The 22,427-nt window shown below is 36.0% G+C and overlaps 1 protein-coding gene across 8 annotated transcripts in view; it reads right to left on the reverse strand.

Moving 5' to 3' along the window:
• Positions 1-22,427, reverse strand: part of GRIK2 (glutamate ionotropic receptor kainate type subunit 2) — a 733,346-nt gene that overhangs the window by 252,223 nt on the left and 458,696 nt on the right. For all 8 annotated transcript variants that reach the window (XM_070796035.1, XM_070796030.1, XM_070796031.1 and 5 more), the window contains 2 exons: positions 12,454-12,597; positions 8,515-8,622 (listed from right to left, as the gene is read on the reverse strand). In XM_070796035.1, coding sequence (XP_070652136.1) covers positions 8,515-8,622; positions 12,454-12,597 — 252 coding nt within the window. The remainder of the gene's footprint in view (positions 1-8,514; positions 8,623-12,453; positions 12,598-22,427) is intronic.

The following is a 22,427-nucleotide window of genomic DNA, read 5'->3' on the forward strand; positions in this document are numbered from 1 at the left end:
AGATTTTCAGATTTAGATAAATTTTGGACTGTAAATCCATTCAGATATCTTTTCAGAGGGGGTTAATGATTCTTCTGACAAGACAAAGATCAACAGTAAAATTTTATGCAGAAATTACCACTCTTTCTTTAAATATATATATATATTGTACAAAAAAGTTTCTTTAAATGCACTTTGAAACATGTTCTCTTTCTGGAACATCAGATCAGATCAGATCAGTCGTTCAGTCGTGTCCGACTCTTTGCGACCCCATGAATCGCAGCACGCCAGGCCTCCCTGTCCAACACCAACTCCCGGAGTTCACTCAGACTCACGTCCATCGAGTCAGTGATGCCATCCAGCCATCTCATCCTCTGTTGTCCCCTTCTCTTGCCCCCAGTCCCTCCCAGCATCAGAGTCTTTTCCAATGAGTCAACTCTTCGCATGAGGTGGCCAAAGGACTGGAGTTTCAGCTTTAGCATCATTCCTTCTAAAGAAATCCCAGGACTGATCTCCTTCAGAATGGACTGGTTGGATCTCCTTGCAATCCAAGGGACTCTCAAGAGTCTTCTCCAACACCACAGTTCAAAAGCATCAATTTTTCGGTGCTCAGCTTTCTTCACAGTCCAACTCTCACATCCATACATGACCACAGGAAAAACCATAGCCTTGTCTAGACGAACCTTTGTTGGCAAAGTAATGTCTCTGCTTTTGAACATGCTATCTAGGTTGGTCATAACTTTGCTTCCAAGGAGTAAGTGTCTTTTAATTTCACGGCTGCAGTCACCATCTGCAGTGATTTTGGAGCCCCCCAAAATAAAGTCTGACACTGTTTCCACTGTTTCCCCATCTATTTCCCATGAAGTGATGGGACCAGATGCCATGATCTTCGTTTTCTGAATGTTGAGCATTAAGCCAACTTTTTCACTCTCCACTTTCACTTTCATCAAGAGGCTTTTTAGTTCCTCCTCACTTTCTGCCATAAGGGTGGTGTCATCTGCATATCTGAGGTTATATGTTTGTAAACTCAGACAGGCACAGTCTCACTACTAATCCTCACTCTTTCCATATATTATCAAAATATTTGAGTTTTTAGCAAGAAGTCTATGGATTGTTGATAGCAGTTCCTCTACCAGTGGGTAAAAATGCAAGTAGTGAATATTCAGAAAGCACAGATTTTAGAAGTTGAATCTTTATTTGATAGTAAAATATAATGAATTCAAACTTTTGCTATACTATGCTAAGTCACTTCAGTCGTGTCCGACTCTGTGAGACCCCATAGACGGCAGCCCACCAGGCTCCCCCGTCCCTGGGATTCTCCAGGCAAGAACACTGGAGTGGGTTGCCATTTCCTTCTTCAATGCATGAAAGTGAAAAGTGAAAGTGAAGTCGCTCAGTCGTGTCCAACTCTTAGCGATCCCATGGATTGCAGCCTATCAGGCTCCTCCATCCATGGGATTTTCTAAGCAAGAGCACTGGAGTGAGGTGCCATTGCCTTCTCTGTTCAAACTTTTACAGGTTTGCAAATATGGGTCATCTTGATTTATGCTATTTATATAAATTTTTAGTTTTGTAGAAACTGGCAAACATATATTCCATAAGATGGCTCTTGATAGCCACTTTTCTTTCTCAAGATTGTCCCTAAGGGGGCTAATTTTATTCTAAAAGCATGCTGAGGCTTAGTTTGATCTTTGTGTTTTTTCTAGATTAATATGATATTAATAAAACAGCCACATTTCAATATGGATTTATTAGGCCTTTGCACTGAGAAGATAGAACATTCTATTCTCTAAGTTCTATTTTAATATATTAAATATCACATTTAGGAGACTATCAGAAAAATAACCAGAATAGATAGGAAATTCTGATGCTACACAAAGGGCAAGAGACGTACACAATTATGATTTTAGTTTAACGTTTCTATTTAGATGAAAATTTTTAAAAATCCATTTAAATAACAAACAAAATATAATAGCAAGAGATTGATTTTTTTTTTTTCTTGGAAAGCTCATGATGTACATAGTTGTCACAAAGAACATTCAGTAAGAAAATTCAATCAGGTGGTAAAATAAAGCAATTTTATTATTGTACTTATTATTGTACACAGTTTCTTGGAAGGAATTGTTTTTAAAGTCTAAGTGTTTTTTTAATGGCCTTTAGATAGCTCATTTTGCAATGGAAATGAACCATTATCATGTACTGTCATCAACTCAGTTCAAACCTATTTGTGTAAAACCCTCCTAACTGTTTTTGCTCTAAACAGAATCTTTTTGATATCATATTCTAAGAACCACCTGAATATTTCTTAATATCTATTGCCATTAGTCATGTTTTTGTTCCATCTGAAACTGGTCTTTCCTAAAATATAGCTAAGTCTCAGAGTACAAGATAAGTAAAGTCAAACCATTTCCAATGGTAAATCATATCATAGTTACATATCCTTTAAAAAATCTATTAATTTTATTGCCAGTTATAAATAAATTTGTATATCTCCAATGTAGTACCCAGGTGAAGGGTCTCCTTGTTATAATTATAGCAAAGCATGTGGAGGGAAGTAGATGGATTCTAAATGTATTTTGAAAGTGAAATATACAACATGATCTTTGGACAATGATTCAAGCTGGGAAAATCATTTATTGTAATTTTCCTTTTCGTACTGTTATTAATCTCAATTGTTGTTCAGTCACTAAGTTGTGTCCAACTCTTTGCAACCCCATGGACTGCAGCATTCCAGGCTCCTCTGTCCTCTTATCTCCTGGAATTTGGTCAAATTCATGTCTATTTAGTTGGTGGTGCTATCTAACCATTCATCCTCTGCTGCCCTCTTCTCCTTTTGCCTTCAATCTTTCCCAGCATCAGGATCTTTTCCAATAAGTCAGCTCTTCACATCAGGTGGCCACAGTAATGGAGCCTCAGCTGCAACATCAGTCCTACCAATGAACATTCAGGGTTGATTTATTCAGGATTGACTGGTTTGATCTCTTTGCTATCAAAGGGACTCTCAAGAGTCTTCTCCATCACCCAATCCCAAAGCATCAATTCTTTAGCACTTAACCTCCTTTATCATCCAACTTTCACATCCATACAACACTACGGGAAAAACCATAGCTTTGACTATATGGAACTTTGGAGGCAAAGTGATGTCTTTGCTTTTTAATATATTATGTAGGTTTGTTTTAGCTTTCCTTTGAAGAAGCAAGCATCTTTTAATTTCATGGCTGCAGTCACTGTCTGCAATGATTTTGGAGTTCAAGAAAATAAAACCTATCACTGCTTCCACTTTTTCCCCTTCTATTCACCATGAAGTGATGGGATCAGATGCCATGATCAATACCAGGCTCTTAAAGAAAGAAACTGTCTTAGCATTGCCTGAGGAAAACAAAGTCATTTACTGTCTTATATCCTTAATCTTCTTCCTCTGTTTCAGAGAAAGGACTGCCATGTCCCAAGGGCTTTTTTGGACAGACATAGTTGGATGTGTATGCAATATTCTTGACCTTTCTTATACCTGACCAGGTACATCTGTGAATGACTACAGGAAGGAAGAAATTAGCACCTCCCCTCCGGAAGCTGACCAGATCCAGGAAATATTTGACTTTAGCTCCTCCCCTTTCAGTACAAAAGAAGTCTGATCTAACTCCTGGCTTTTTGAGTAAAGACATTATTTCTTGCCCCAATTAAACCAATAATAATAATAGATGTGACTGCTTGTTTATGCAGCACGGCTGACCCTTCTTAGACCATGACTAACTGGGGTGGGTTCTTACCAAGGTCCCTGGTGAGCCAAAGGAGAAGGAATTCACTTTGATTTATGATTCCTAGCTAAGTGGAAAGCTGTATCCAGAGTAGCATTTTAACCCCAAGTTCAGTTCCATGAATATGTCCGACTTCTATTTGTCAGAAGTATACAGGAAGCTCCACAGTCACAAATATCAGAAGTATGTATTATACTGTCATTAACTGTTTTAATCCTAAGATTAACATTTGAGAAAACAATTCAAAATATATCTGTTTACTGTACATACAAACAAGAGGTCTTTATTTTAACATATATGACTGTCCAATCCTTTGTTATAATTTTATGCATTCATTTATTATTGGCAGGTTTTCTTCACTAGAGTATAACCATTGTAAAGGCATAAAATAGATGTTTATCGAATATTTGTTAGGGAATTAAATGAATAAATAAAGTCAAAGATGATAAGAATCAAAAAAGAGGCAGTAGCATGAGCAGATAGGATTGAGGATAGTTAAAATTCCTAGCCTTATTCATATTAATGTAGTATTTTTAGGTTCTTTTAGAGACCACGATATCTTTTTCTTCAGCCAGTACAACAGGGAAGTCCATTTCTCTCAGCTTTTTTTGAGATGGGGAATTGGGCATAGAGAAGTTGGGTGGAAGGATGAAGTTCATACACTTGTGATAGAACTGGAATTGTAATTTAAGTCTCCTGAATTACCATTTATTGAACCTTTCAAAATGTGAACTCTATCAATGTAGGAACTCTGTCTTTTCATCTATGAATTGGTAACTATACTATTTAGGAAAAGACAAAGGTAAAATCAGCAAGACTTATGAGCCTTCAGGAGGCAAATATTGCTATTACCCATGATATAGTTGGAGACACTGTATTTTGAGGGAATAAGAAACCTGTTTGTAAATAGTAAATGGTGGAACAAGGATTTGAGCCCAATTCTGTTTGAATTTAGTCCTTGATCTATTAATCAGTCTACTAAATTAAAAAATGAATATATTTCACTGGTTTCTCTGGTGGCTCAGATGGTAAAGAATCTGCCTGCAATGAAGAAGACCTGGGTTCAATCCCTGGGCTGGGAAGATCCCCTGGAGAAGAATGGCCACCCACTCCAGTAGTCTTGCCTGGAGAATTCCATGGACAGAGGAGCCTGGCATGCTACAGTCCGTGGGGTCACAAAGAGACACACAACTGAGCAATTTTCACTTTTCATTCCTACAATTTCAAAGTCAAGTCAACCATAATGGCATTTCCAAAATATTTCCACTATTTGGAAAATAGTGACTAAACTAAAATACTGACTAAAGTAAATTCCACTTCCCTTTTTTAGCTGATGACTAATTTTCAAAGGTTCTGAAACAGTTTGATGTGAACTCTAAGTTCCTTTTCCCTATAGCTTACCTTCACCCACTCTTAGGACTTTGTCTTCTCAGGAGATTTGTGCCAATTTCATTCTAAAGTAAATTTCCTTTCCTATTTTTTTTTTTTCTCCAGTGTTTGATTTCTAGCTCTGTAACTAGCTCCTTCCACTTTTGCCATATAGGCACCACCATTATCCCTTAAAAACAGAGTCCCAATAGTCTGCTCTTCTTTAAACTAACACTGATGAAGGTTCAGTTAATACCATCTGTCACTGTTTACTCTAAATTATACTCTCAGAAGAGTTTCATGGCTTCATAATAAAGTTATTCCAAACTATATCTTCCCAAGCAATCCACAGGACTCCAGGCTATTCTGTCTTTGAAATCACAATGTATACATTGCAAATATGATTGCAAATATCTTGACAAGGTGTTCATGGTATGACACAAACCAGCATTTTAGCTCTATTTCCCACTTCTACAGTATGTGAGAGAATGTGTGTGTGTATATAATATGCATGTGTGTGTGTGTGTGTGTGTGTGTGTGTGTGTATATATATATGGCTCATGCTTGGTCATGTCCAACTCTTTGTGACCCTGTACACTGTGGCCCTCCAGGCTCCTCTGTCCAGGAGATTTATGAGGCAAGAATAGTGGAGTGGGTTGCCATACCCTTCTCCAGGGGATCTTCCCCACCCAGGGATCGAACTCAGGTCTCCTGCATTGCAGGCAGATTCTTTACCACTGAGCCACCTGGGAAGCCCTATGCATATATATATATACATATATAAATCAAATAAAATATTAGTGCATATAAATTATCAAGTGAAAATATATGCATATGTGTGCTCAGTCATATTTGACTGTTTGTAGCTCCATGGACTGTAGCCCATCAGGTTCCTCTGTCCATAGAATTTTCTAGGAAAGAATACTGGAGTGGGTTGCCATGTCCTCCTCCAGAGGATCTTCCCAACCCAGTGACAGAACTCAGGTCTTGTGCACTGGAGGCAGATTCTTTACCATTTAAGCCACCAGGAAACCCAAGAATGCTGGTGTTGGTAGCCTATCCCTTCTCCAGGGGATCTTCCCAACCCAGGAATCAAACTGGGGTCTCCTGCATTGCAGGTGGATTCTTTACCAGCTGAGCAACCAGGGAAGACTGTGTATGTGTACATATATATGTATAAATCTATATATTTCTATGGGAGAAGGCAATGGCACCCCACTCCAATACTCTTGCCTGGGAAATCCCATGGACAGAGGAGCCTGGTGGGCTAAAGTGCAGGGGTCACAAGAGTGAGACATAACTTAACGACTAAATAACACCAGCAAGTGGATCAAAAGGCCTGCGTAATATGGCAATGGCATCCCACTCCAGTACTCTTGCCTGGAAAATTCCATGGACGGAATAGCCTGGTAGGCTGCAGTCTATGGAGTCGCTCAGAGTCGGACACGACTGAGCGACTTCACTTTCACTTTTCACTTTCATGCATTGGAGAAGGAAATGGCAAACCACTCCAGTGTTCTTGCCTGGAGGATACCAGGGACGGGGGAGCCTGGTGGGTTGCCGTCTATGGGGTCTCACAGAGTCGGACACGACTGAAGCGACTTAGCAGCAGCAGCAGCATACACATCTATGATCAAATGAAACATTATGCATGACTTTCCTATATTGTTACATCTTTTAGAAATTATTCAATTCCTACTAATCTATAAATTCTCTATTATTCTAAGATAATTCTAAGAAACTTGTATGCTGTAATATACTTAATTATACTCTTATCAGAAATATTCTTTTATTACTCTTTTGAAACTTGAAACAGATGTTCCATTGTATTTACTTACAAATGTGTGTTACCTGATCATTCTATAGAAAAAGCCTCTTGAGCCTCTTAAGGATAAGGACTGTGTGTAATTAATTTATCAAAACAAATTTTCAAATTTCAGTTAAGAACACGAAATATCGATGAAATGTTAAGGCAACATGTATAACTCACATTATTATACTCCGCTTACCAATAGGATAGATCATAACATATACCTGGTAACTATTACATTCAGGGTATTTCTGTAATTCACAGTTCAGCCTGAAGAAACCTCTAATATTTTCTTTATTTTGAGTCTACGATAGGACTGGGTCTATGGTAACATGAAGAGCATCACCATTTTTATGTTAATGTGTTGAAATATAAGCAGTGCTTGAGGCTCATCCTAGTGACCTGAGTACTTTCAAAGAATAAGGTAATAGGATTCCCAGTAAATACTGAGATTAGTCCATATGAGCTGACTGAACTTCACCATTATCAATTCCAGCCTTGGGTATCAAGTGATGTTCTCAGTCTTGGAAGCAAGGTAATTAGGAAGTGACAGTCTCACGAATATTTTAGTTTCAGTTTATTATAAGATTCCTGATTTTGCATGGTCTTGACAAAGGATACAAACCAAACTCTCAATGAAAAGAGGTAATACTCCTATTAATTTTACTCATCAATTTGTCATGATATACCTCTTGTCTTGGTGACATTACAAATATGTGTTTTCTCTCTCCTGCATCATTTAATCAACATTTATATATATTTTGTTTCATTTCAGGCTAAAAGACCCCTTATTTTGATTCAATTTCCTTCTTTAGTTTCCATCTATGAGTGATGTTCCATGTTCAATTGTTAGATGAAATATAACAATATCTTTAAAGTCATATTATCGCAAACTTGTTTCCTAAAGTTCTTATCAAAATATCTATTTTAATTTGTAGCTTTCAATAAATGCATCAAAAATATCTAAATACATATATTAAAAATATAAGCAAACTTCTATTAAAATGTTCTAAAAGTAGCACACAAACCCAAACTCTGTACATCACCTCAGTTGTATAAATAAAATCAAGGGAGACAGAGTCAATGTAATGTGTAGCATTCATGTTCATATCTAATTTACTTGTGCAGATTAATTCAGACATTTCTCTTGAATATGGCCCAGCAGTGGAAACATGTTTTAGTATTTAATCGTTTTATATGGTCTGCTATAAGTGGGAAAGTCTATGCAGGCACATGTGATTATAAGTTACATATATAAAGACTCATACTACACCAAATATCTTCTAATTATATCTTATAGCTAATTAGGATTATATTAATACATTAATATACCTTACATTAAATGAAGATTACATACATTATATGCAAAGAATCAGAAAACCCTGATGAGAAAATAAAAACATAAAATATCTTAAAAGACATCTTTATCCTTGAGTTCTAATTGCCAATTATTATGTCTAATGTAATGAATTGAGAACAAATTTCTTAGAGTCACTCAATAAATTTAAAAGTCAATGAAATGTGGCAACAGGAAATATTTACTTCTTCATTAGGATATGTTTATTTAATAATTAAAGTAAATAAACTGAATGTTTCAAGTACCTTTTCCAGACCTTCTTCCTTGAGGCTGATCACATCCAAATCAAAATCTGTTCGCAAGCCATTGGTTTTGTTGAAAGTGATTCTGCCTGTGAGGCCTTCCCAATGTGCCTGTGGGGAAAACCAACAAACAAACAAAAACCATAGATTATTAAATATGTAAAGGGTGAGAAGATAAACCGTTTTTGTACAAGGAAAAAGAAACACTATTTTTGTTACTTCTCATAAATTTACATTGCTGTCCATTTTTAGTATTTAACATTTTATTCTCTTCTGAACTTCGAAGGATGTTTTTTCCAAATATGCTATCCAAGTCCCAGGGAAAATTTACTGTAAATTTTTCATTTTAAATACTGCATTTGCCAGGTATAACCTTCCTTTACGAGAAACTTGTGGCTTATGTTTTAAATAGCAAAGCTCTTTCAGCAAAGTGAGAACTTAAAATAGTAAATATCTCACTGGGGATTACAACTAGAAATACTATTATAAAATACCACTCCTAACATCAAACTAATACAAAATAAATATTTTATTACAATTAAAGAAACTGAATCTAGGATACATTTTGTTACATTACTTCAATCATACACTTTATACTTAGAATAATTAACATTGCTTTATTTTACGCTGTGTGCTATTTGTGCTTCATTGACTATGCCAAAGCCTTTGACTGTGTAGATCACAATAAACTGTGGGAAATTCTGAAAGAGATGGGAATACCAGACCACCTGACCTGCCTCTTGAGAAATCTGTATGCAGGTCAGGAAGCAACAGTTAGAACTGGACATGGAACAACAGACTGGTTCCAAATAGGAAAAGGAGTACGTCAAGGCTGTATATTGTCACCCTGCTTATTTAACTTATATGCAGAGTACATCATGAGAAATGCTGGACTGGAAGAAGCACAAGCTGGAATCAAGATTGCCGGGAGAAATATCAATAACCTCAGATATGCAGATGACACCACCCTTATGGCAGAAAGTGAAGAGGAACTCAAAAGCCTCTTGATGAAAGTGAAAGTGGACAGTGAAAAAGTTGGCTTAAAGCTCAACATTCAGAAAACAAAGATCATTGCATCTGGTCCCATCACTTCATGGGAAGTGAAAACAGTGTCAGACTTTATTTTTCTGGGCTCTAAAATCACTGCAGATGGTGACTGCAGCCATGAAATTAAAAGACGCTTACTCCTTGGAAGGAAAGTTATGTCCAACCTAGATAGCATATTCAAAAGCAGAGATATTACTTTGCCAACAAAGGTTCATTTAGTCAAGGCTATGGTTTTTCCAGTGGTCATGTATGGATGTGAGAGTTGGACTGTGAAGAAGGCTGAGCGCCAAAGAATTGATGCTTTTGAACTGTGGTGTTGGAGAAGACTCTTGAGAGTCCCTTGGACTGCAAGGAGATCCAACCAGTCCATTCTGAAGATCAGCCCTGGGATTTCTTTGGAAGGAATGATGCTAAAGCTGAAATTCCAGTGCTTTGGCCACCTCTTGTGAAGAGTTGACTCATTGGAAAAGACTCTGATGCTGGGAGGGATTGGGGGCAGGAGGAGAAGGGGATGACAGAGGATGAGATGGCTGGATGGCATCATTGACTCGATGGACGTGAGTCTGAGTAAACTCCGGGAGTTGGTGATGGACAGGGAGGCCTGGTGTGCTGCGATTCATGGGGTCGCAAAGCGACTGAGCGACTGAACTGAACTGAACTGATACTGGGAGAAATATATCGAAATTACTTCACATCAATGTACACTTCCTATAGGAGCATTTCTTCAGGTAGAAAGAGGTAAGAATATAATAATCTAGATACACAATGGACTATCCCTCAAGAGTGAGCAAATATCTAGGTTTTTTTAATACAAAAAGATTTCTCATTCTGCTGGCTATATAGCCAAATTAGATGTTATATATGTTATTTGCAAATAGCTTGGAAAAATAGTTACATGTGAAAATTTTAAATAATGTAACATATACTCATAATTATGTTTGAATATATACTGAGACTCAAAACAGGTAAAACCCAGTAGATAAAGGGTAACATTTCAAAAAGTATTACAAATGTATATAATTATTACTACATTTCTAAGCTCCCTGTGTTCCTTGGATACTTATGTGTAGAAATTCTAAAACAGTTTTAGGCTAATAAATTATAAGTAAAATTTTTAAAAAACTATAGTAGATATCTCAGTGCATATTGCAAAAGGGCATCCTTGAGGTTACCATGTGTCAACAGTTGTCCAGTAAGGAAGGAAAACATTTTGAACTTAATTTTTTCCAAAGAAAATAACTGTGGGCAGTGAACAAAAATCTATAGTAGTATAAAAATAAGAAATGGGATCAAGAAGTACAGAAGTAGAAGTACAGAATAGTCAAAGAAATCTGGGTTAAAGACAGCACAGGGAAATATACATCAAGGAAACTGTGCAACTAATAAAACCAATCACAAATTGAATTCTGAACTTTCCAGCAACCAAAGCAAAGAAGAAAATATGATGAAAATACAAGATACAAGACCCATAATTTAAGACACATCAATTGCCCAGGAGAAACTCAGATTTTCCTGGTACTGAAACCTGACAGAAATCTTTTTGATCTTCATAAGAGAGACCCTATGTGATTTAGTGGACAAGATCCTCAATAACACCCTACAATGAATACAATAGTGAATTCAGTTTCTTACAGGGCTGTTTGACACATGTCTCAATTGTCAAGTGCTTCATTCAGAAAAAGCTCTTCTTCAGCAAGCTCTTCTTCAGCTAGCCAAACCAATATGCTCTGTTAGCAATCCTCTGAGACTTAGTTTTACACCAGAAGTAAATGCAGAATGTGGAGTAATAAAAGAACAATATGCTGTTACAGGACTATCATTCCACCTATCTCAGAGTTCAGTAATAATTAGACAAGGAACTCATGAATATTCTTTGCCAAGGTCCTGATGATTCTTAATTATGATTCTGTTTGCACTTTTATTTTCATGATAAATAATTTATTCTATGATGAGCTGATGATTTCCTTTAAGCAATAAATGAAAAATCTTATATATGGTAATAACAGCTGTGACTTTGCATAGTGAAGATTAAATATTCATAGTTAACCTTTCATATAAAAACTCATAAATCAAATGCACTTTAATAAAAAATAAAAAACTCCTGCTGCATCAAATAAAAAATATCCTTAACTGACAAAGGTATTTCCTTCATGAGAAGATGAATAGGAAGAATATGTGTGTGAAGTAAATGTGTGAGTTTGCATGTTTGTGTATGACATTTAAAAATTCTCCATTTTTATCCTTACTATGAGCATACTTGGTGTTAAACTGTAATAATTAGAAATGATACATTGCCATAAAAATGGTTATACTATGCAACATGAAGTAAACTTTGGACTTTTATGACTCTATATATTTTGTTTTATGTTAATGCTAATACAATTAAAATAACTAGATGTTATACTTAGCAACCATAGCTCTATAAAGTAATTCTTGAAAATGTACAAATTGGGTGTAATTTAGTGTAGTGCAAAGGGCATTCAAGTTAAAAATTCATTGCATATTTTGTGAGCTATGCTATAAATATTCTTTAAATATCTATTTTTCCACATAAATGAAAAGTAACACAATTGGACATGACTGAGCAACACAACAACAACATACATAAAGATTCCGAAAGGTGAGGGGCAAAAATGTCATAAATCATATATCACTGGTTCTCATCTGTACACACAATCATAGATATTTTGTAGAACTTCATTTATTTATCATAGAATTTTTCCCTTTCTTCCATATTATTTAGTAAAAATGCTAATTTTGCTTGTATGGGAAAAATAAGAAAGTTTAATTTAAAAGATACAAGTAAAAGATTACCTGTGAGGGAAACTGTAATAATCTCAATTCATTCAACTTGAGGACAAGTGAGACAGAGCAGAGGTACTTCTCCTGACTCACCTCTTTAATTAGGCTCATGAAGCGGGTCCCAAAGCGCCAGGGTTTGTGTCGATTGCACTGTAAGGAGCTGACTGTCATCTGGGGAAACTGCTGGACGCCCACAGACACCACGTGCACAGCATCATACATGAGAGCAGCATCAGTCTTAAAATGAGACAAAAGGAAAAGCGGCATCAATACATGTGAAACCCAGGATAGGAGGTTTGTAAGTAGAGATAAAGAGCCAGTGAGAGAAATAAATACCCAGTTTTTCTTCATGTAAGGGAGAAAACAATATTTCCACATGCTGTGTTTCTCTTAAAGAAGCTACTGTGATCAAATCCCTACATGGGCTCCATTAGCACATCTGACCTACCCTCCCTTTCCTGAAGTGATAACAATTTCATATCATCCCACTATCTCTGCTTAAGTAGGAAATGTGTGCAGACATGCATTATTTAATTTTTTGCCCACCCTTTGTCTCTAGCTTTCTTTGTTCCTCTGTACACGTGTGTGTGTGTGCGTACATACACAAGGAATGCAAATATGAGCATTTTAATGGTTCCTTAAATTACATATTGTGTATAAAAGTAAATGAGTAAATAATTTCCTTTCATAGAAAGAAACAAGAGATTTGAAGAGATTTACCTAAAAAGCTTAAAGATAAACCCTAATTTTTCCTGCAATTCAGCTTTTCAAAAGGTTCAGTCTCAGAAATGATGATACAGTTTTGAATCTCAATACATGTGTTAATCCCTTTTCAAGAAACTAAGCTTAATCCCCTGTACTGTTTTCTTTTCCCAAAATTTCCATATGAATAAAAGTTCATTTTGGCTTCTCAAGCAAAATGAATATGAATTCTACTGTGTTTGCACCTGCTCAAATGACTGGCCACTTTAGAGGTGAATGATAAAAAATAAACTGTTTATAAGTCATAGCAAACCAGAGGCTCAGTAACTGTCAAGCGCTGTGTTAAATGGCCCCTCACATTGTGTTTGACGGATCTATGCCAGGCTCACTACCTACAGAAGAGAGCCACTCTGACAATGAGGGTAGCAATGAACTTTGGGCCATCTGCTTGGCATGCTTTGGAATAAAAGCATATATTTCCTCTTCTCATTCACACAATTAGTGAGCTGTGAAATGAATTCCAAAATGAATAGGAACCCTGTAGATTATAGCATTTGCCACAATGCAATACGAAATGAGTACACACAGTAGCTTTCATGCAAATGGATCCTCAGGAACTTAACCACATAAAATGGAAGGCGGCTAAAGAGCCCAGTGCAATGACAGAACATAATAATAATACCATTTTATAGTTCATAAATCTTTGGGGAATATAGCTCAGATTCATAACCTTCGTTTGGTAAATACCAGCTGACTACTTTCGCACATTGATGGCTGCAGAGTGAAAACTAGAGAAGTGGTGTTGATACAGGCACATATCATGAGCCTGAGGATCAGGCTGATATTTATCTTTGGCCTGAGTTAACACTCAGAGGACATATCTCATACACCACACTGGTGGTTATAAAAAAAAAGTTAACAAGATATGAAAGATATGTTTGACTTAAAAATAAAATGAATTTTTTAAAAGTCACTATCAACAAATGTATAGAGATATGAACACTTTAAGAGACTACTAGAGAGAAGATAAAGGGCAATTTTGCAAGTTGCACCACAAGGGAATTTTTTAAATATTCATTTCTTTTTTTTAGCCCAGTAATTTCTCTTTCTGGAATTTGCCCTGAGAAAATAAAAGATAAGAACAAAAGCTACACACAGTATTTGTTTTAATAAATAACAAAGAGTACAAATCAATAAATGTTCAAAATAAGGAAACAGAAAATCACAATGATACTTTATATAAACATTAAAAATCATGTTTTAAAAAATAATCATTTAGATGAGAAACTGCATGTGATATAAAGCTAAGTGTAAAAACAGATTATACAGAACTGTATTTCCAGCATTTGTGTACTTAACATATATGCTATTGAACTTATTTCTCACAATAATAATTTAACAAAAATACTGATATTGTATCCATTTTACAAATGATGAAACCAAGGCTGAGAGATGTTATGTAACTAACAAAGTCATACAACTAAGAAGTCGAGAGGCCCAGATTCAAACAGCCTCATTGGTCATAGAAAGTATTCTTAAACATCATAACAATAAAAAAAAATTAAAGTGAAGAAAATACACTAAAATGATACTACTGATTACTCTTGGGAGATAGCAGTGAATAAAATTTATATTTTTATTGTTTTTCTTTATTTTTTACAGTTTTTTTTTTTTTTAAGATGGAGGTTTACTAAATACCATTGCAATTATTTCCAAGATGAAACTTTGTCATAAAATAGCTAAAAGAACACAATCTATGATATTCCTGCTATCCTGCCAGGACTTACTGCCTTATATGATCTTATGTGACCTATTTGAAAATTTTAGAATTAGCAACCTTATCTATTAATGACAACACTAGGAAAGAATTTTACCTAATTAAAAATTTGAAAATGATTTTTGGTACATAATTTCAGCTTCTGGATCAGAGTGTATACTAGATGACAATAAAACCATTTAAGATCTGTGATTTTAAATGTAATTACAAAAGGGAAACAATATTTATTAAGCTATAAGGTAAAGATAGGAGAGAAAAATTATAGTTAAAAAGTTGCTGTTTAAATATCTTCTTGAATTTCCAGTTTAAAGTATGTTGATTTATTATAAAATAATAAACAGAACTTCTGAAACTACTCTCTATGATATTTTCATCTGCTTAGGGTGCTTTTTTCATCTTACTTTTAAACTAGTTGCTTTATGTGATAATATGGAATTGTTTTCCATTTAGACTTCATATCCTGTCAGACTTAGCTTTACTATCTTCACAAAGCTGTACATATGTAAATTCTTTCAACTTTGAAAAATTTTGAGAAAGCTCCAGCTTATCAAAAATGTTTTTCTTATTTTCACAAGAATGCATATCTGCTTGACAATTTGCCTTAATTTAGTAACATTAGTAATGTTCATTCAGTATTTACTTTGTGTGAGGCACTTGCCCTAAATCATTGCCTTTAATTCTTATGCCCATCATGCAGTTGGAAATTCACTGATGAATTTAATTCCTGTATAAAATAGGAAGTTAACTCAGAAGACAGTTAAACAACTGGTTTGAAAATCATAGCATGTAGAGATGGAGCTGGATCTGAATCCAAAAATACTATCCAGAGTTTACATCCTTCTCTCTAGTTTTTGTTCAGTGTTCAACTTTTAATAAAGGAAAACAATTTAAAGTTTCAAAACATAAGAAATATCAATAAGTACTTGAATACATTTTTATATATAATTTTTGATAAACAGTAAATATTTACATAATGAAAATTCACTACAAAGTAAGGAAAATAGATTGTGGAGAGTTGGTAAATATAAATTCACAAAAAATAAATACAATGATGTATGAGATTGAGTCAATAATAGGTTAGTGAGAAGGTTAGTATTAACCAGGAACGAGGTTGTGAAAGAGGTAGATTTACTCTATACAGTTGCTGCTCAGTAGATTTTCACAAGGCAAAGGTCCAAGACTATCTTTTAAGATCATGCTGAAGAGGCATCTCTACTTCCAGCTCTAAACTGTAGAGTTTTATCGAGCTGTTCTGGCTAAGTCTTCCACATCCTCATATTGACTCTATAATCCTTTGCCTTGACTCTTCTCTAGAGGGAAAATATGAGGAAAGATGGGAGGAGTAGAAGAGAACAGGAGAAAAATGAAAGAGATACATGGGTTCATTACTTTGTCAATATCTCAATAATATTACTAACAAGCTACACTGCACACTTACTCTATGCCACACAACTGTCAATTTCTTCACACGTATTTCACGGAGACCCTATATTTTAGTTGATACTACTTTTATCAAAGAAGAGAAAACTGAAGTTTAGCAAGTTTGAAATAATCCTCTCAAGGTCTCATCACCTTGAGAAACAAGACTCAGCCAAAACTTAGCTCTTAGAATGACCCTCCAAAGTATCATAACAAGACTGGCAGAACTAAGACTCAGACAAAGATTTTAAAAACAAGATTCAGACACAGTCCAGTTCTTAAAACCACTGTCCTAACCACCATAACCAATTACCTCCCTTAAACCAGATTCCCACTGAAACTATGACAGGCAATGGAAGGCAAAGTGACAGCAGTGGATCTCATATTTCTGGAGACTCTGCTGAATACCAGAAAATGATGTCCCATAGAGCACGTCTCTGAGCTGAGATTCAAACAAAAGTTCATTAATCTTCCAGGTTAATTTTTTTTTTCCTTACACATCATAGTACCTCTAAAAAAAACTTCAGCTACATAAACATAAATGTGAATTAACCAAATCTATACAGAGTATGTGTACAATCTGGTTATTAAAATCCATAGGAGGGGGTTAGAAAAAGTTGTAGTTATTTAGATCCTAAACTGCTAAGACAAAAGCTAGGCAGAGAAAAAAATAAATAAATCAGCAAGGAAGAGAAAACAGTTTATCCTATTTTCTCTCTTTCAAGTATAATTGCTGCTGCTGCTGCTGCTGCTAAGTCGCTTCAGTCGTGTCCGACTCTGTGCGACCCCATAGACGGCAGCCCACCAGGCTCCCCCGTCCCTGGGATTCTCCAGGCAAGAACACTGGAGTGGGTTGTCATTTCCTTCTCCAATGCATGAAAGTGAAAAGTGAAAGTGAAGTCGCTCAGTCGTGTCCAACTCTTAGCGACCCCATGGACTGCAGCCTACCAGGCTCCTCCGTCCGTGGGATTTTCCAGGCAAGAGTACTGGAGTGGAGTGCCATTGCCTTCTCCGTCAAGTATAATTACTCATATATAAATAGATCATACTTATTGTGTGGAAAGTTAGAATATCTGTTCACCCTGGGAATATAGCCCAGAAGGAAGTGCAGTCTAGGAAAGTATAGTCAGATCCAAGTGCAGCCCTCCCTATTTCACTACTAGGTCAAGCATCTATCAACAGCTATATGAGCCCTCTTGAGACCCTATCTCAGATTAGACTGGAGTTGGAACTTTTTCTTTCCAAAATAAGTTAGTTAACCTACAAAGCATGTCCATCAGCCAGAAACTTGTTTTGCAAACCTTTAAAACTGTGCATTATAGCCCTACACATTTCATTAAAACAACAGTGATCTTTTTAAATGGATGGCTTGAAGAGATCACAAGTGCCTTCTCATATATTATAATATGCATTAACCATCTCCCTAACTTATTGCTGGGTTTATCTTATACCCAGTCTAATTACTTTTAGGCATGGAGTATGTAACGGGGATGCAGGTGGAAGAGTGATGAATGCTAATTTCTATGGTTGAGCTATTGCCACAGAAACTGGTTTAGTCACCCCGTACTTTTTTCATCTATTTCAAGTAGCCTCGTGTCTGATGAGACTGTAAAGCATTGAAGGAACAGTGAATGTATGTACGCTTACATTTCTTTTATGCTTGGAAAAAGTCCACTGCATATTTTTAAATAATTGAAAACTCAGAGAGATTAGATGCTCTCAAAATGATAAGAATTACCATTGCTAAATACTTTTGATTTACGATATATGATTGAAACATTTCAAATAGTAAAAACAGGAATATTAATGGATTCCGTGAAAAGCTAAAATATTTCTATGCACTTAAATTTCATTTACAGAAGAATCTGGTACTAAGTGCTAATTACCAAGCATGTCCAGGGGAAGTGCATATGTTATTTCAGTTTCTGATCACTATAATCATCATCATTAAACATTTTCTTTGTAAAGTTCTGGGATAGATGTTCTAGAGTTATAAAAAATTAAAACAAAGCTTTTATTTGCATGAGGGATGAAGCAATTAGTTAGAAATGAGCAGTTTTGAACTATACAGGATCACAGAAGCAAACATCACTGTATTAAATCTCTTCAGTACACTAAATACACTAAAGACTTCTCTTCACAAAAGCTATCAAAGGTATTTACCTTTCTTCCCAGTAGGGAGGCAGCCTTTTGGAATGCTCTGTCCCCTAGGATATAACGCTTTTGGGCATTCCATTGAGTTTTGCCTGGGAGAAGTTGTAAAACAGCATTTTCCAATTTATTTTCTCTATTATGCCAGCAGATTTACATTTATACAAATGTCTTTCTGCTTAAGCACTTTTTACATACTTGGGCTCTTGATCTGGGCTTCAAACACACCCAGTATTGTATTTAATAATTTACATTTAAATGTAACTAAAGAGTGATGTGATACATGATATATATAAAGTATATATATATATATGTATTAGTTACATAAATAATATGTGACTAATATTAAGAATGTTGCCATATCTTGATTATAGTGATACTTATATGAGTGTATCAGATCAGATCAGTAGCTCAGTCGTGTCCGACCCTTTGCGACCCCATGAATCGCAGCACGCCAGGCCTCCCTGTCCATCACCAACTCCCGGAGTTCACTCAGACTCACGTCCATCGAGTCAGTGATGCCATCCAGCCATCTCATCCTCTGTTGTCCCCTTCTCCTCCTGCCCCCAATCTGTCCCAGAATCAGAGTCTTTTCCAACGACACACTCTTCCCATGAGGTAGCCAAAGTATTGGAGTTTCAGCTTTAGCATCATTCCTTCCAAAGAACACCCAGGACTGATCTCCTTTAGAATGGACTGGTTGGATATCCTTGCAGTCCAAGGGACTCTCAAGAGTGTTCTCCAACACCACAGTTCAAAGGCATCAGTTCTTCAGTGCTCAGCCTTCTTCACAGTCCAACTCTCACATCCATACATGACCACAGGATATACTTAGGTCAAAACCTATCAAGTTGTACAGCTTAAATATGGCAACTATAATACATTAATTTTACTCTAATACAGCTATTAAAAAACTCATAATGCATTTTTCTGGGAAGACTGTAGATTTCATTTTATTCTATAGATATCTAGAATTCTCACAAATGAAGGATCATTGATCTGTATCTTCTTTCCTTCTTGACAATTCTACTTTTAATAAAATTCTTTACACTTTTCCACATTTTATCTTCCTTTCTAGACACAAACATCTTTTGTATAATAATCACACCTCTCTTCATAAAACTGTGCACAGTATTCCATATATTGCTTCGCCCACGCTTTTTTACTATGGGCATGTATAAAAGGATTTTTCAATAAGTTGATGATTCAACCCAAAAGTTCATTTACACCATAAAAGAATAGGCTTTAGGAAGCTCTGAATAACAATCACACTTTGCCATCTAGCTAGAATGTATTCCCTCCCAGAGGTACAGTGAACCAAATCTGCCAGCAGCTCAAATCTGGGAGGAATGTGAGTGCAGCCTCTGTCCCGTTTCTAAATGAATTTATAGTAACAGCTTCGTGAACACATCTATCTTTCCATTAAATAAGTGCAGGCAGGTCCCCTTTGAGATCTGAATACTAGCTGGCAGGTGGCAGATCTATTCTGGAACTCCTGCATCTCAGATTTTGCTCATTTCTAAATTCCCATCTGAAGTATGGTGCACAGCACAGACAGCAGCCTGGTTGGTCTAATACATGGAGTTTAAGTTTATGAATCCTGGCTATTTCATTGTCTTGATCTTTTATCTAAAACAAATAATAAAAAAATACTTAAATCCCCATTTGCCTTGTTTCCTCATTTTATAATTGGAAATGAAAACTGATGATCTGCCATATCTGTCTCTTGTTGGGAAAAAAGTCACTTTTATAAACCAGATAGTTCCAAGAGAACAGTTACAAATATTGATTCTTCTATTAGAAGATGTGACTATTAAGGGTAGTGGAGAAGGGACTAGACTCTGACCTCTGGAGCTCCCTCCCACAATCAACACAGGCCTAAATGGGACAGAGAATCACCCACCCCTCTGAGCAAGGGTGAGGGTCACACATGGAAGGCAGGATGGTGTTCGCTCATTCAGCTGGCACACTGCAGCCAGCGCTCTGCCCGGCACAGAGCAGGTGCACAGTGGCTGGTAACGAAACCGAGGGATGGAAGAAGAAATGCCCTCAGACCCAGTCGGGAGCCAATTGTCAGAGACAATTCTCCCAGTTACATTGCAGCTGCCATTATGCTTACTGTGTTGCCGGCTCTTTGTACTGCTCTGAAACGGAGTTCTTTACCAGCAGCTGCCTGGACTACACAGACGGCATGAGATAATACATTAAAGCAGTTTGCACAATCCCTGGCTCGCGGTGCATAGGCAGGTGTTAGATGATGATGATGATGATCGCCAGAAGAGCGGTAATCTCATCAAGATGGATCCTATCCAGAACAAGGAGCCGGTTTAGAAAGTAGAATGTTTCAACCCTTCTGCACCCACTGTTAGCCTAAATGAGGGAATAGGCCTCATGCTGTTCAAGAGAGCAGATCAAGTTCTGGAGGGAGAAGGAGCAGGAAGGAAATTAACACACAACAACATGATCCCTATAAAATGTGGTGTGTACACAATGCCACAATTCAGTGCTCAAAAAAAAAAAAAAAAAGTTCCTAAACACACACAATATCTGGTAAGTCTGGAATTTAAATATAAGTGGTGAAATATTACAGCATCTTGAATTTTGTTGCTAATTAAAGGACTGCTGTTGGACAGATAATTACCCACCAGCAATGTGAACCTGGACAAATCTGCCTTGCAGTTTTTTCTAGTCTCAGTTTCTTCATCTGTAAAAGGAGGGCAGGAACCAGGTGAATTTTCGGGTGCCCTGTAGTTTACATTTGCACTCCTAGAAAAACTCATCTTTTATTTTGATTTTATATTGGCCTTTATAATGCAATCATAATCCTAATTTATCCATCTCCTCCCCATAATTCTTTATGCTTTCTGTACTTTTTCAATAAACTTTAATACTAACATTTCATACACATATATAAATAAGGGAAATCAAAGTTAACTTTTCTTCAATCATTTGTCTGTGTTCATACTCTATCCATTTCCTCCCTGATCCAACAAAATCTGCCAATACTTGTATTATAGTTTCTCTGTTGTTTCAACTTCACTGTTAAAACTTCTTATGCACATTAAACCCAGCTTGGTTTCCTGATACTCTGCAGAGAAAAACTAAAGCCCCTTCTGTTATTCAAAGTCATTTACTAAACTATCCCAGGATTTTATCATGTTTTGTTCCTCTTCGCAGTTAGGATATAGATAGATATGCCTGTTCTTCATGTTTTTTAACTAACCAGAATGATGCCTGTATTACAGATTAGTTGAAAAAAAGGAGATTCCAGAAACTGCATGGTAAACGACCTTTAAAAGGAATATGGATTTTTGTAGTTACCTGTATGGCATTTGGTACCCATGAGGGCTAAAACGGAATAAGAGCTTAAAGGAAATATAAAGAAAAGAGAAGAAGGGAAAAGAATAGAATGAGTTCAGTATTACAGTCAAATTGATGAGTTAGGAAGAAAATTCAAGTTCAGCAAAGCTTTGAAGATTAAGAAAAGGAAACAGTATTGGATGATAGTGCTGCTGGGATTCAGGTAAAAAAAAAAAAGGCCTGGTTTAGGATTAGTGCAATGAGTAATTAATGGATCTGTTTGTCTGGTGTTCCTGTAAATTTGTGAATTTAAATAAGTGTCTATGTTTTCTCAAACCAATACTCTCTGTCTTAGGCTTTAAAAGCTACCCCAAAAATTGTGGTAGCAATTTCACCTATTTTGAATAGGCAATCTAAGTGTTAATTTTGAGAGTAAGAGTTTTTGTTGGCTCTTAATGTTTCCATTACAAAATTTTCTATTATACAATTTCAGTCTTGCAAGAACTCTTGCCGGATGCAGTTTCTTTAATAACAGTCAAGATAATTTTACAAAACAACATTATTTCTCTGTAAGCTTTTATATCTTTATAAGGTATGAAATTCAGTCCATGGAATTTTAACGTTAGAATTCCGAAAGCTTTAGATGACTACTTTGCATTCTTTCCAAGAATTATATATATCCATCTCAAATATTTTCTATATAATTTTCTTTCTTTCC

Source organism: Bos indicus, chromosome 9, assembly GCF_029378745.1.
Source record: "Bos indicus isolate NIAB-ARS_2022 breed Sahiwal x Tharparkar chromosome 9, NIAB-ARS_B.indTharparkar_mat_pri_1.0, whole genome shotgun sequence".
Taxonomy (NCBI): domain Eukaryota; kingdom Metazoa; phylum Chordata; class Mammalia; order Artiodactyla; family Bovidae; genus Bos; species Bos indicus.